This window comes from Eupeodes corollae, chromosome 1, assembly GCF_945859685.1.
Source record: "Eupeodes corollae chromosome 1, idEupCoro1.1, whole genome shotgun sequence".
NCBI classification, from domain to species: Eukaryota; Metazoa; Arthropoda; class Insecta; order Diptera; family Syrphidae; genus Eupeodes; species Eupeodes corollae.
In genome coordinates this window covers 131,472,886-131,488,917 of record NC_079147.1, presented here as the reverse complement: position 1 = coordinate 131,488,917, position 16,032 = coordinate 131,472,886, and the positions used below count along the sequence as shown (strand labels likewise).

At 30.3% G+C, this 16,032-nt stretch overlaps 1 protein-coding gene across 2 annotated transcripts; it reads left to right on the top strand.

The window, feature by feature from the left end:
• The first annotated feature begins 383 nt into the window (after nt 1-383).
• LOC129940179 (uncharacterized) lies at nt 384-7,375 on the top strand. 2 transcript variants are annotated; one of them, XR_008780617.1, is made up of 5 exons: nt 384-594; nt 6,066-6,236; nt 6,549-6,819; nt 6,876-7,080; nt 7,134-7,375. XR_008780617.1 is itself a non-coding variant. In XM_056048446.1 (4 exons), the coding sequence occupies exons 1-4, from the start codon at nt 519-521 to the stop codon at nt 7,021-7,023; spliced, it is 666 nt and encodes a 221-aa protein (XP_055904421.1). In that variant the 5' UTR covers nt 384-518; the 3' UTR covers nt 7,024-7,375. The 2 variants fall into 2 exon arrangements, 1 of the variants encoding a protein (XP_055904421.1); XM_056048446.1 differs by having other exon boundaries at nt 6,876-7,375.
• Nucleotides 7,376-16,032: the final 8,657 nt, after the last annotated feature.

The following is a 16,032-nucleotide window of genomic DNA, read 5'->3' as shown; positions in this document are numbered from 1 at the left end:
AGAAAAACAGGCTACTCTTTGGGTGATAAAAAGAAATAAGTAATTGAGTATCGTGTCTTCTTAGCCAGGCATCTTCTTTTCTGTCTTTAACACCAAAAAAGTTTGAATTTAAATCTTGTCGTTTTAAAACATCTCACACTTCAATTTTAATTAGCCTATTAAAAGTGAGAGTACCTTGATACATTTAGTGACTTCAAATAACTTGAGAGCTCAAAAAATGATTTCATTGCCCAAAGCCGTACACTTGTTATGTTGGAATCAACTGGTTGCAGTATCCCAAGCCCGTTGTAGTTTGGTTTTCATTCACAAGATCAGTTTAATATGATATCGTGTGTAAAAGAAAGTGGGTAAATAAATTTCTAAAAAAAGATACCTTCAGATGGATAAGTCAGTTTAAGATTATATTTTTAACGCAACAGACGTAGAGTTTTTGGTGTCATGTGTATTGAATAAAAATACAAATTAATTAGTTTATAAATTAATTATACAATTTTATTTAAACGTGAAACAAAAACATTATGATTTTATTTTCATGTATTGTATTGTTGATGGTGTTGTTTTGCAATCAAATTTTGTTGGTAAATTCTGAAAATGGTAAATAAAATAAACTCACATTTGTCGGTTTAGTTTATCTCAACAGTCACTAAAATTGAGAAATTTATAAAGTGTCTGTCAGTGACAATAAAAGAGCACGTACATATGTATGTAAATATTTACATATGTAAACAAGTTTTGTGACCAATCAATTTTTGAAATGCATGAAAATAACGAGAGTGAATACTAAACTAAAGTTGATGGCTTAATTCCTTAAAAGTGTGTTTTTCTTTTCGTTAATTTAATTTTTTTTTTTTAATTAGATATGTTATATTTGTGAGACCTTTTCAAACTAATAAATTTGAAAGAAGGCAGAATTAGAAAAACTTTCCCGCCAAGAATAAATAACAGTGTTTGATAGAGGGGCTTAATACAAGACGGTTTATCTCTCATCTTCTAGGCAAGAGGTGCCTAAACAAAAATATTTAAAAACAACGGCGGCACTAGCAGTTAAAAATTAATTTTATTTAAAATGCATTATTAAGTGTAAAATTCTGGCTTTTGAGAAAGGTATAATTTAAATTGTAAGTGTTGCCTTTTTTATAAAATTGCTTCTTCCACCTAAACAAGGGAAGATATAAAAAAGTGCTTTTATAAATACCTTCTCCCAAAAACCTGTTATTTCGATCATGGTCATTCATCAATGTAAACTATTAGCTTACATTATGTTTGAATTGCTGACAAAAAAGCCAAAAGATAATAATTCTAAACGTCTAAAATTAAACCCACATAAAATTGTGTATTTTAAAAGTTTCTGTAGTACTAGATTGTACAAGTAGAAACCAGTAATCAAATAAACTAATTTAATCGGTCTTTACTCATACCAACAAAATAGAAACAGGCGGGTAAGGGATTTTTGCCTTTTAATCAACTATAGGTTTAACATGCTGCCTTACTACAGCTATACTGAAACAACCCTGCAACAGCCCTGCTCGACAACATTATAGGATTTGGGGTAGGTGGGGCATATAGGAAATATGTACACATGTACATATGTATGTATATGGCAACTTTTGCATTCGTGCAAATTTTCGAACTCGAGATTTTAATCAAACATGGGTTATGATAGTAAAGAAGCCGAAAAAAGTGGGTCCCCGATTCCTTGCGTCTGTCTATCTATCTTTATCTATACAGTTTGAATTCAATCGACCATTGGAAGTTAAGGTTTTGAGCAGATTAGCGTTGGACGTTTTTTTTTTTTTAATTTTTAAGATCAAAAATAAACAGTAGACCCCATACTATTTGTTTGGCAAAAATTGAAAACTCAAATTTTCTCAAAAACTAACCGATAGATTTTTAATACATTTTCTCTAAAATAATTTTTCTTAACTTTGAAAAAAAAATATTTTGTACTCGCATTTTACTGTTATTTCGTTTATAAATTTTCTCAGGAACACTGGAACCAATTTCAATAAGTTTTGTATGCACAAGCTATCAAATTGTCTATTTGATATTTGATAATTAAAAATGTAAAAAATATGTTTTGGGTTTTTAAAAAATATTTCATTTTTTCAAAATTCGATATCTCCAAAACTAACATTTTCTACGAAATTCAAATATAAAATGTATATATATTAAACAAAAATTGAAAACAATCTATTAATATATAAACACAGAATTTAAAATAACGCTCTAACGATTTTCAGCATAAAAATACTGAAAAATCAAATGTTTGCAGCCAAACTTATTTTGCAGGTATATTTTTAAATCTTAAATTAAAGGTACTATTTCTAAACAGACTCTTTAGATACAGGAGCAAGTTTATGCAAACCAGTCATGCATTTTATTTTTTAAAAATCTGGATTAAGAGAAACTTGAAATTTATTATGTGAAAATATACATAAAAATGTATACGTATATCCAATATCAACAGCTACTTTCTAGGTCGGGCCACGAGAGGAAACCAAATAATGAACTTGTAGTCTCGTCAATATCGAATAGCTTCTCTCTATCGGCCTCACATTTTATCTCGTTTGTTTGTTTTGATTGATTTGATTGATTTGATTCGGCTGCTGTAAAAGAGTCTATTACCGATGTTACAATATAAACATTGAAACATCGAACATATCCAGGGCGATTAAAATATCATTTAATTGTATTATGAGGAAGACTCATGAATTACTATAGGCCAAATGGAAGGATCATTCAAATTCCAATCGGCATCGCAGATTCTCAGAGAGTTGCTCCAGAGTACTAAATGAAAATTCTTAAAATAATTAAACTGCTACTCTTAAAAAAAGTGTTACTTATGCAGATTATTAATGAGTTTTTTTATATTATAAGTGCAAATCCAAAGTTTCGGTTCTAATGTTTTCATGTACTTGACTTATAATTGCACATTTAAAATTAAAAAAAAATAGAAATATCTATGTATGTTCCACTGACTGTAACAAATTTGTATAGTTTATTAAATCAGTTTTTATTAAAATATTAAAAGTATACAATTATAAATTACCTATAAATTAAAATTCAGATTGTTTAAATGCGAAAGAAACTTTGTATACCTCGCACTTACCCCAAAACCTATAGTGTGCCCAAACAAATGGGTTTCGAGGAGATAACAGTCACATACTTCAATAATTATATGTTTTTATTAAATTAGTTTTTTTCTTTCCGGCAGACGGTTTATAAAGCCATGCTTTGTATATCTTTTATTATGAAATATTGTACTTATAAGAAAATTGAAAAAATAATAAAACTTATTTATCTATCTATCTACTTCAATGTTTATAAGCCGTTATTCTGGGCACTAGCACATTATTTTTGTAAAAAAATCTTATGTAGGTATCCAACAAATTAAAATTAATAAGGAAATTAGTTTTGGTAATTTTGAATTTTATCATACACTATATAACATAAGACCATCTAGTTTTCGATTAAGATATAATAGGTCTATCATAATCACGAAAGGCATTTTAAAACTTAATTTCACAATTTTGAAAAACATGTGTCTATACTTAATTTTTCTATTTTGTTTTAATTTTAAGTTTGTGTGCGAATTTTTTAAAGCTGTTAAAATTATAATTCAATTTAAATTTGGGATTATGAAACGGAATTTTAGCTTTCAAAACCGGTATAGTATTTAAATGCTATTATTGCCGTTGTTATTCAACATTAAATCATAATATTTTTCAATTTGAGCCATTTTTTCTAAAACTGTCCCCGCGTCCCAAACAGGTGGTCTCCAATAGTAAAAAAATACTTGATTTTTAACCTTCTAAGCCGTTGTCAAATCCTGTCGGCCAAGTTATCGTACGCGTGCCTCAATTCGCCCAAATCCACAGTCAAATTCGACAATTTCAAATGTGATAAAGTTAGAAAATAGATAGATTCGGGCTTTGAGCTCGAGCTTACGATATTTACGATCTAAATCGAGTCAAAGTCGGCACCATCGAACCCGTGATTGATTAACTATGAAGTAAATATGAAAAAAACAGTGAATAATAAAAAGAAGTATTTTTATGCTTTAACCAAAGGATTCCTGGTGGCCAGTACGAGACTATATCGTCTAAAACACAGCCTGATCTTACTCCGAATAAGGTCACAAACTATTCCGATAGAGATAATTCACGAAATCCTCTGTCGAGTATTATTGAACATACTTTTAACAACACTAACTGCGTGAGGTTAAAAAATAATGCGTTTTTATCTATAGAGTCTAAAGCCGCTTTAAAGTCTAAAAAAATGGGAGAAGCTTCTTGCTTCTTCTTGAGAAATGATTTGCAATTGTAGTTAGTGTACCTAAATATGTTTTTTACTGTTGAGTAATTGCCTACCTATGCATTCGTGCGTCAGAAAAGGATATTGGCAACTAAATTAGGTATTCAATCTTTAAAGATAATATTTAATAATGCAAGCATATAAACTCGACGTTTTAAATTGTTATTTCCTGGTCTTAAAAACCTTCCCAAACTAATGGTTTCATATATTTTACAGATTTGCAGAATCTGTTGAGCTTGGTTATATAAACAACAAATATTTTATTTATTTTTATTAATTATTCATTAACACGTAATTTAAATAACAAGCTAATACAAAAGGTAAAAGCCTAGCTGCGGAGACTATTGTTTTACTCAATAAATACAAATTGGGCCCTTTAGATGTTTGAACTTATCCCAAAAACCTCTCTGCTGTATAAAGTCGATGTTTATTCTTGCCTCAAACCTGTGTAATATGTAATAGTCTTTACTTTTACCTTTGCATAGCTTTTTACAAATGCTAAATCATGTTATGTATTGGTGTATGATTTTGGTGTCGAATGAAAGGTAATTTAACTGTCATTCGAACAATATAGGGTTACCTAATCAAAACTTAGCATAACCCAGGATTGCTTGCATTTGAGGTGTTAAGTCTTTGGTAAGTGTAGAAAATGTATCCCATTTGTTATTTAGTCGAAAATTCGTTTAAAGGAAAGGGTATTTAATTATATATTTAATAGCATATGGTTACCTAGCCAAAAGCTGGCCCAACTCAGGGTTGCCTGCATTTGAAATGTTAAGCTCTTAGTCGGTTTTTGTTTTAAATGAAAAAGTATTTTGCCTAAATTTAAGATTTTAAGTTCTCAGTTAGTGTAAAAAAATCATCTCGCTCTTAATTAATATATGTAGATGCTGCTTCCATTTACTGCAATCCGTGTGAAACATATTCATACATAGGTATTCGCAGTCAAATGCATACAAATAAAATGTTAATAAAAAGTACGTATACGCCACAGTCAACATTCATCAAAATATGCTTAACAAATAACAGATGACGGTAGATATTCATTCTACGTATCTTAGACTAGTAATGAGACTGAAAGTTTTGAATGAATGAATGTAGTCCTGGTCTGTTTTTTTTTTGTCCTGACACTGACACTGCTCTCTAATTCTAGTATGCTGATGTATCTCAGCTTACTGATACCTTTTATTAGTTTTAGATTATTTCTTCTTATGAAGATACAAGATCGAAACCGATTACGGTTGTAGATCCAAAGAAGCAGTTTGGCCTATTTTTGTATGGGGAGTTAGTTCCAAAGTTTTAATCTTTGGCCGTCGATTTTGATTTGATATAGTTTTTGAACACTTTTTGTGACCCCGTTAAGGATGCATACACTCTTTTTTTGCTAGGGCATCTGCTTCTTTATTAATCTTCAAGCACAAGGGGCGTGAAATTGACTGGAAGCCACCAACAGAAATGCGTCTATAATTAAGCAAGAAAACGTTGGTGTCGGCTAGTTCTATCATGAAGCAATTCTTTTCACGTTCGCTGTAGACTTAATGTGGCGTCGGATGTTTTATATTTATAAAAATCAACTCAAAGTTCTAGGCTCGTAAAATACATACGTAATGTACTGTACGTGTACATATTCGGAATAACATTAATATTACAAATATGTTTAATAGTATTATACAAAATTGGATGTCCATTTAATCATGTATTTTAATATTAGATTACAATACACTTTTTTTTATTTCATGTAATCATATAAGATGACATTGCTTACGAAGCAATACAAGAACTTGGTATTATAAATTACAATCTGAATAGACTATACGCGGAAGAGGAGCCCAGGCAAGCTTCAACATCCTCAGGACCCTTAGGACAACTAGCAAGTCGAATACCATGCTCATGTGACAAAGGAGTTTGCAAGTGTTGCACATGTAAATTGAAAAGATAAAAGCTGTTTTATTTATCCTCATGATCTTACCCGAATTAATTTCTACACGCAATCATGTTTTACGAAGGGGTTCTGCATCTACTTTAAGTATCAAAAAATTGCTCCAGTAAAAGATAAACATTCAAAATTAAATCGATGCATACCTATTACTGCTGATTGTGACGCTTTGGTTCTTTTTTTTTTTTATTATTAGCAAGGTACGCTCGGGATCAGATCAAGTAGATAAAAACACAGCTTATAGGTATACAAAACATTTATATAATCTTTTACACTTCTTATATTTCTCTTCAAATAGCATTACTATCATTAGTTGGTCTGAACGGATGTATGGAAGTCGTCTACAAGCCGGAAGACTTCGCATTTGATCTTCGTATGAAACTAAATAATCGTACTTTATTTCAGCGAAGTGTATCGGGAAAAAACCCACCTCCCTTTTGTTTTCGACCACCAAGATTTGGTTTTGTAAGAGCGTGTGTTAAGTTTTACGATGTCTACTTCTTTGGTCGTAACATGCACGTTTGCATGGACTTGTCTGGGTATTTCCAAGGATACGAGCTTTTTGAAAGGTTCATCAATATATTCAATTAATTTAATACTAATTTTGACTTAATATTGCTCGCAGGTCTTATGATTGTCTTCAGCTGGGAATGAAGGGAGTTAAAATAGTAAAGCCAGAAGAAGGTTACCCACTAAGGCCAACTGATGTTGAAATCGATCAAGGCGATGATGATATAGAGGATTATGATGAAAACGTTGTTAGAAATATTTAAATTATAGAAATGCCATAGAGTTTGCAGATATAGTGATTTTAAATTAAATTAGAATAAGTAAATTTAGCATTTTTTTTGCATTTTTGTTTTTATTTTCATCTTTTCCAAAGTCATTTTTTTTAGAACGTGCACTCCAGAAATCAAAAGTTTATGCCCTACGTAGAAATTACTGCATCCAAGGTCGTATTCCGAATTTTATTTTTTTTTGTTAGTAAACTACTCGTATTTTAGTTATTCCAAATATAAAAACGGTTCATTTTTTAAACTATGTTTACCAAATAATTTTCAAAAAAAAATATAAATTACATTAGTTTTCAAGTTCATTAAATGTTTTAATATTTTGATTACCTTACCTTACCTTTTTTCATTACATTAATTTTTTCCTTTGAATTACACAATCTTTTATTCTTTTTGAAATTGATTATTATTAAGTAATTATTTATTTAAAAAATATATGTACATCAAATATAATTATTAAATTATAATTGCTTACACTTAATTTTTTTTGTCGAATTGAAAATGTTGACATTGAAATTGAAGATTTTTACATTAGGGGAGCTTTTTCCGTCGTCCATATCTCAAGAACCACCAGTGATATCGACTTCAAATAAATGCTGTTATACATATAATAATGCAGGAAAATGCAAAAAGTACTTTTTAAAAAACTGGAGTGGGTGGTTTTTTTTCCATAGCAATTTAAAAAAAGTGAACATTTCGTTCGACCCAAAGTATCTCACGAACCAATAACGCTAGCGTCTTGAATTCAATTTAATATTATATATTGTAACGTACCAAGCGAAAATATTATAATTAACGTTTTTTTTATAAATCAAAAAACTTGAAAAAATTATTGTCACCTAGAATATCTTACGAACAAAAAATTATTTTATCTCACATATAATTTTTTGCAACGAAGAATAACGTTGGCCTGCGGTAAAATTTTGGTAAACATCAAACTGACAGTTTTTTTTACAAAAAATAAAAACCTCATCACTAAAACTTGGTAAGAATTGTATCTCTGACTAAATATTTTTTCAACATTGAGTTTAATTTTGAGAAAGATGGAATTGATAGTTTTTACAAAAAATAAAACATATATATACAAAACATTACAAAAACTTATAAATCATCTTATAAAAAATATTGTTTTCGAAATTCAGTAACATTATTATAAAATAATAATAATTAAGTTTTTCATAAAAATTAAAACATACAAACAAAGTACCCAACATCTGCAAATTATGGTCGGAAAAAAGCATGTCCGATGAGTGGAATCTCAGCATAGTATGCCCGATACATAAGAAAGGAGACCGTCTAAATTGCGCCAGCTACAGAGGCATGAGTCTCCTTAACATTGCATCTACGATTCTCTCTGCCGTATTATTTGAACGCCTGAAGCCGTTCAACAACCTGATAGGTTCTCATCAGTGTGGCTTCACAACAGGAAAGTCCACTATCGACCAAATATTAACACTACTGCAGATCTTGAAAAAAAAAAACTAGGAACTTCAAATCGATACCCACCGTAGACAGCATCTACAGAGCTATGTCTAGTTTTGGCATCCCTCTCAAACTTATCAGTTTGTTCAGGTGGAGGCACGTTGCTCTATTAAGGTCGGAAAAGAACTCACCGATGCATTTGATGTCAAAAAGGTTTTAGACAAGACGATGCGTTGTCATGCGACTTCTTCAATATTGTTCTGGTAAGAATTGTGCAAAATCAACTATCCACACTAGATGCACAATCCTCCAAAGGTTCATCCAATTACTCGGATACGCAGATAATATTGACATAATTGAAAGATCAAAGCGTGAAACGTTTTCGAGAATTGCGATTTAAGCGATAAAGAGGGGTTTAGTGGTCAATGAGGGCAAGACAAAGTACATACATGCTGTTATCAAAAAAGGACATTGAACAACGACGTCTTGGACAAAACGTCACCATAGACAGCTATAACTTTGAGTTAGTTTAGGACTTTGTCTACCTAGGCACCGCTATAAACGGAGACAACGACACCAGCGCTGAAATCAAATGGTGCAAATCGCTGCTTCTTTGGACTTAGAAGGAAATTGAGTAGTAAAGTCCTCTCTCGAGTATCTAAAATCACAATTTATAAGACACTCATCATCCCGGTTCTCATTTATGGCGCAGGCCTGGAGCCCGTGTTACCACTTTACTTCAATTGAAGTAGATCTGCTTCTTTTTTTAAAAATAAACCTAAAATCTATACTTCCTACTTCGCACCATCACCAAAATATTGAAATCTACTTAATTTTTAAGATCTGTATTTCTGCCTAAATCAATTTTAATAAAAAATAGTCTGAATTTATTCCTTCTAGGGAATTTAAAATCTCTCTCTTTTTTTGAAAAACAAACCGATAGATTTTTTTTGAATTCTGCCAAAAATGTCATTCTTTTTATTTTTAATTAAAAAAAAATATTATTTTTTTTTCGAAATTTGATATCTTGAAAATGGGTCATCATTTTTTATACAAAATTGAAATGCAAGACGTCTAATAATAAGTTCAAAACGATTCTTAAATACAAATTTTAAATAAATTAAGGTTTTCTGGATAAATCAAATGTCATTTACATTTTTAAAAACAAACTTTGTTGCAGGTACATTTTAATTCTTAAAATACAGGAATTACTTTTAAAAAGATTTTTTTTTGATACATGAGCGAGTTAATGCAAACCAGTCTTGCATTTTATTTCTTTTCTATTTGTTAATGTTATTTGTGTTAAGTTGTGCTCTAGTGTTATTTTGGATTTGATTTTTTGGTTTTAATGTGAAAATGTATATACATATATATATATATAAATAGTATAGTAGCATTTTACACGAATAACTAAAACAATATCTATAGTATGAATAACACCGATAAAAGTTATAGTAGAATCTTGCTATGGATGAGTTTTTGACATTTATACGAATCTCGAATGGATCTTATGTGGTTTCGTTCTCTAATGTTGGTACGATTTGATATTGCATTTGTATCTCGATGGCTGTGTTCATTGAGTAGTTATTAAAAATTTAAATAAATAGACCATAATGCATTATCTGTAAAACCATATCCTGCACACAGGTTTTCCTTCACAAATTTCGACTCGACTCCGATCCCCGACCAGAATCGAGTCAAATGAAGCTGATTTGAACTCACTTATATGAATAATTGAGACGAGCTTCAAGCTCGCTTCAATACCACATGTTAATGTAGTAGTCTACGAACAAACCCCCTTCTTGGAGTTTTTATTTTATGTCGAAGCTGCAATTGTTAAATTAACTATTTTTATAATCTTAATTTCCATATGTTTTCTTACCATTTCTTCTTCAAAATTGTCCATTTTATTAGTTTTAGTTAGTTTTTTTTTTTTGCTTTAACTTTTGATTTTCACAAAACTTAACTTTTGATTTTCACAAACTTTCTTCTATTTGTGTGTTTTTTTATTATTATTTTGACAGAACGTCTTTTAGTTGTACCAATTTTGTTGGTTAAAACGCACTCAATAACTATTTCTTGTAGAACTCGTCCTTTGGAATCAAAACATCCTAAAGTGATAATGTTGGCCTGGACCCTGTTAAAGAAAGGGACCGTGGTAGAATATTTCTAAAGAAAAATTCTTTGGGTTTATTTTTGGTCTCGTCTACATAGGTGGAGAGTGGAGGATACAACGACGAACTGTACGGGTTGTACAGTAACACTGACCTGGTTACAAGAATTAAAGTCCAACAGCTTAGGTCATGTAGAGCGGATAGTAATCAACGCTTCAGCCCGGAACGTCTTCAAATCCAATCCCGAGCGACGGCGCAGTAGAGGAAGACCGCGAATTAGGTGGCGTACGCAGGTGGGAGAAGACCTCAACCAACTTGGCGAAACTGGAGCCAGCTAGCTAGGGTTCAAGCTGGATGGAGACGCATGTTGGTTGAGGCCCAGGTCCGCCTTGGACTGTAGCGCCACCTTAAATAAGTAAGTAAGTAAAGTACCAATTATTGTTAAAAATTGATGTTCAATTCAAATTGATGAAGGTATTTACTTCAAAATGAATTCATTCGGTGCTAAATTTTATTAGGAAAATCCAATCTGAATTTGTTTATATAATAAATAAAATATAATAAATAAAAACTATCAAGAAATGCTACTTTCGACTAAAAATCTCTTTAGCAAAAATACATTTTGAAATCAAACATCATATGCAAAATATTGTTGATAGTGTTTGCTTATTTTTTTAGATAAAACCCAATTGACAACTTTTTAAACGAAACACGAAAACCTACAAAAACAACAAATATTGATAAGAAATGGTTTTCGACAAAGAAAAATATTGAAATATTTATCTCACACATAATATTGTTTTGAACATTTTTTTTTTTTGAACAAGTTTTAAGCAAGACACATCTACAGACGGGATGGGAAGTCATCAGTGTGGGTTGCATCCCAACCTCTTTTTGTATATGTTTTTAGCTGTAGAAAAGTTTAATTTTAAAACAATGTTTACCAAGGCGTCTCGAGAATAAATATATAAATAAATAAATAAGAAATAAAAACCTCCAAAAAAATGTTATACATATTAAAATTGCCAAAAATTGTTTTTTGACTTCAAATCTCGGAAACAAGAACAATAATAAAATCAAAATTATTTTATCATATACAAAGTTTTATTCTTTTTTATTTTTTTTTTATTCCAATAGACAACATTTTTGTGTGGGCCTTTCTTTTGAAGGAATATTTTAAAAGATTATTTAAAAAAAATAATAAGTACGAATAAGACAAACATACACAATAAAAAGGTGTTAGCAATACTCTATTTTTGTAATTATATTTCATAAAAGAAATCAAATTTGTATTACTTTGTTTTGATAAAAACTGTAATATTTTTTTTAAATAAATTATGAATGAGAATCAATTTCAAAAAGAGTTAAAGATTATTCTTTTCGATAGAAAATTTAAGTAGTAAAAAAGGTGATAGTAACAAATTATTAATATATTTAACAAGTTGACTGGTTCTACACTAAAAAAGGCAATTGCAAACATTTCAAACTGTAAATATAAGGCCCAACTATAATAGGCATAAGCTAGCATATGTGCGCATAAGTAAACGTGCGAATACAAACAATCTCAATACGAGTGAACATAATGGAGTCTAGCTTCGTTTCGTTCAATTTTTCTCAGTTTCGTTAACTTAAGCACACTTAAGCAAGAGCGATCCCAGTCGCTCGCCGCATAAGTAAAATCCGACATTTAGATACGTGAGCAAAATTGCATTATGGCTATGCAGTAATTTCGCACACTTAAGTGAATTATCGTTGGGTTTTTGACATAAGCTTATGTTTGCTTATGCCTATTATAGTTGGGCCTTTAGTTTGAAACAATGGAAAGACCTTTATTGTCACCCAATTTCAGTTCTTCATTTTGAACACAAATATTAAAAAAAAAACACAATTAGTTCTCATAACGTCCTTTGGCATGTCACAACCCCTTAGACCAACAATTAAATGACTGTCTATTAAACATTATTATCATTGATTTGAGAAAACTAATCAATTTAATATAATCAGTGATGTATTTAGTTTAATATATACTTCAACTTTCATAATGCAGCGATCTCTACTTTATTTATAAAAACAAGAAAAATCTTGTGTTCAGTTCATTCGTCAGTTATTAACTTCCCATAGGAAGTTATTGTAATGGGTCCGATTTGTCAAATTGAAAATTTTGACATTTCTCGACGTTTCAAGGTCCCTAAAGTTGAAATAAAAGATTTTTAGAAAGATGTATGTGCGTGCGTGTGTCCGTACGTTCGTGACGTTTTTTCGTCGTCCATAGCTCAAGAACCAGAGGAGATATCGACTTCAAATAAATTTTGTTATACAGATAATAAGGCAGAAAGATGCAGAAAGGGCTCTCAAGAAAATTGCGTGGGTGGTTTTTTACCATAGCAGTTTGAAAAAAGGTGAACATTTTGGTTAACCCCAAAATATCTTACGAACCAAAAACGCTAGAGACTTGAATTAAATTTTATATAATATATTGTAACGAGGTATCACAGAAGTATATTTTTTGAAAAAAAATCCATTTAACGGATTTTTTATAAATAAAAAAAAAAAACTGAAAAAAATTGTCAACTCCAAAATTTTAAGACTAAAATATGATTTCATGTCCAAAACAATTTTGTGCAACGAAGAATAATGTTTTTGACATCTGATAAAATTTTGAAAAAAAATTGAATTGACAGTTTTTTTGTATAAAAAATAAAAACCTAAAAAAAAATAATTTAATATCGGTTCAAATATCTTTTCAAAAACATGAAATTTAGACTTCAACCTTATTTTATTTTATAAGAAATATTGTTTTCAACATTCTGAAAAATATTGAGAAAAATCGAATTGACAGTTTTTTTACAAAAAATAAAAACCTAAAAAAAAATTAATAAAAGTTGGTAAAAATTGATTCTAACTCAACTATCTTTTCAAAACTTTGAGTTATTGGTTTTAAACTGCTTTTATCTTTGAAAAAATGTTGTTGTCAACATTCAGTAAATTTTGAAAATTTTGTTTACAAAAAATTAAAAACCAAAAAAAATTAACAAAAGTTGGTAAAAAATGATTTTTCGACTCAAATATCTTTTCAAAAATTTGCGATAGTAGCTTCTAACTAATTTTTACTTATAAGAAATATTGTTTTGAACCTTAGGACAAATTTTGAGAAAAATCGAATTGACAGTTTTTTTACAAAAAATAAAAACCTACAAAAAAAATGCATAAAAGTTTGTAAAAATTGATTTTCGACTCAAATATCTTTTTAAAAATTTTAAATATTAGCTTCAAGCTAATTTATCTTATAAGAAATATTGTTTTCAACATTCGATAAAATTTTGAAAAAAATCGAATCGACAGTTTTTTTTACAAAAAAATAAAACTCTAAAAAAACAATACTAAAATCTGGTAAAAATTTACTTTCGACTCAAATAGCTTTCCAAAAATTAGAAATATTGGCTTCAAACTTATTTTATTTCACAGAAAATATTGTTTTCAATATTCAGTAATTTTTATATAAAAATCCAACAGTCCGGTTTTTCATAAAAAATAAAATCTACAAAAAATAGTACACTAATTTGGTAAAAATTGATTCGAGTACATATAGACAAACTTTTGAGCAAGACAAATCGACAGACGGGATGGGAAGTTATCACTGTGGGTCGCATCCCAGCCTCTTTTTTAAATTTAAAATTTGAGCGAAATATCGCCTACTCAACGTCAAATACCACTTTGAATTTTAATGTTAATAAAGTTTGTTGCCAGGTCGCACAATTTGACGGCCACCATAACTGTACCAGAGTTTGGGTTATGTTTGTTGTCTATACACGTGCTAAAGCCAGTCAACACGTCAGTCCTATAGTGAATCGTTATTTTTTGTTAATCTAAAGTTTATTTTTTTTATTCATATTAGGCTTTAATTTTTTAAAATGTAGTTAGTTGATATTCGAAATTACAAACAAAATACATTAGTCCTGATTATCTTCTCTCTGTGTCAGGTGTATTGTTATTGTTCTTCATTTCATGATCATTAATACTTTACATACATACACTAATACATCACTGCTTTGCAAGCAGGGCAAGTTTAAGCTGATTTTTTTCATAGTAATTTCGTTTTTTTGTGTTGAAATTTGTCCTTTGCCAAGGTATACTTTTTTTGCTTCATAAAATAATAAATTGAGTGGCGCAACAGTCCGTTCGAGAACCAGTCAAAACAGAGAAAACAATAATCCGTTTGAGAACTAGGGCCTAGTGACTGACAACTCTCAACCATTCCTGTGTGCGAGTATTGTTGTCAGGGATGGAAGGGACCTACAGTTTTAAGCCGAATCCGAACGAAAAAATTGGGAAAGCACTTTTCATGACAAGAATCACTCTTGGAGAATTTGTCAATTCCTCGCAAGAGGCAGTACCCGTGAAAAAAACTTTAGGCGGCATAGGCAGGGATCGAACGCAAGACCTTTCGCATGACAGTCCACTAACCATCATGTCACTTTTTTGCTTCAAGTCATACGAGTTCCACCATAATTCCAAATTGTTTTTGTTTGGTATACACATTTTTCGCTGATGATTCCCTGTAATGGCATTTATTTGCTTAAATTTTGAATAAAATTTGTATTTACTTAGTAATATTTTATCTATTTCACACAACTTAACACAATTTTCCTTTTGTGTCCTTTAAGAACGAGCTTCGAATTGCAATTCGTTACCTCTCTTGGAAACAAAATGCTCGTTTTCGGACGCTTATGACATTCGGAAACGCATTGCCAGGTACGAAAAATCCGAATGCGGATTTGTCATTTCGTAACTACTAGATTTCTTATTCGCATTAGAAATAGAGAGAAAATATTCGTTTTCGAAACGCTTTACAGAGTAGGGACCCAGGCCCCTGCATAAATTTTCATCGATATGTTAAATATAATTTTGACATCGTCGTCTCTCGGTCAGATGCGAGTATCGAGGAATGAAAATACCCCAATTTGTTTAAAATCGTATACAGCAATAATATTGTACTGTAAGAGAGAGAACAATTATACGAGTGTTTTCATAAACGCCTGTCTAAGTTGGACGTGAGTAAGCCATGCTCATAAAATCATACTTGTGATCGATCAAACGGGGATTAATTGCGGAAGACAAGTTTATAAAAGTCATAAATAATATGAGCATCTATATTTTGTGAGATAAAAGTAGAATATAAAATAAATTTCTTGTTTGCAATCATTTACAACTTTCTTTAAGAGAAGAATGTCACTAAAATAAAACTTTTAACTGAAGGACGAATTTTCATGGAAAAAGAAAACAAAATTCATTTTAGAGAACAGTGCTCTTTAAAATTAAGAAAATTAATCAAGATCCATTCTTCTCCTTTGATGTGGGGAAATTAAATAAAATCTCTCGAGGCGTCGCGGCCTTTATGAACTTTTAATTGTATTTAAGTAGCATGCATACGTTCTGTAGAAATTGATGCAATCAT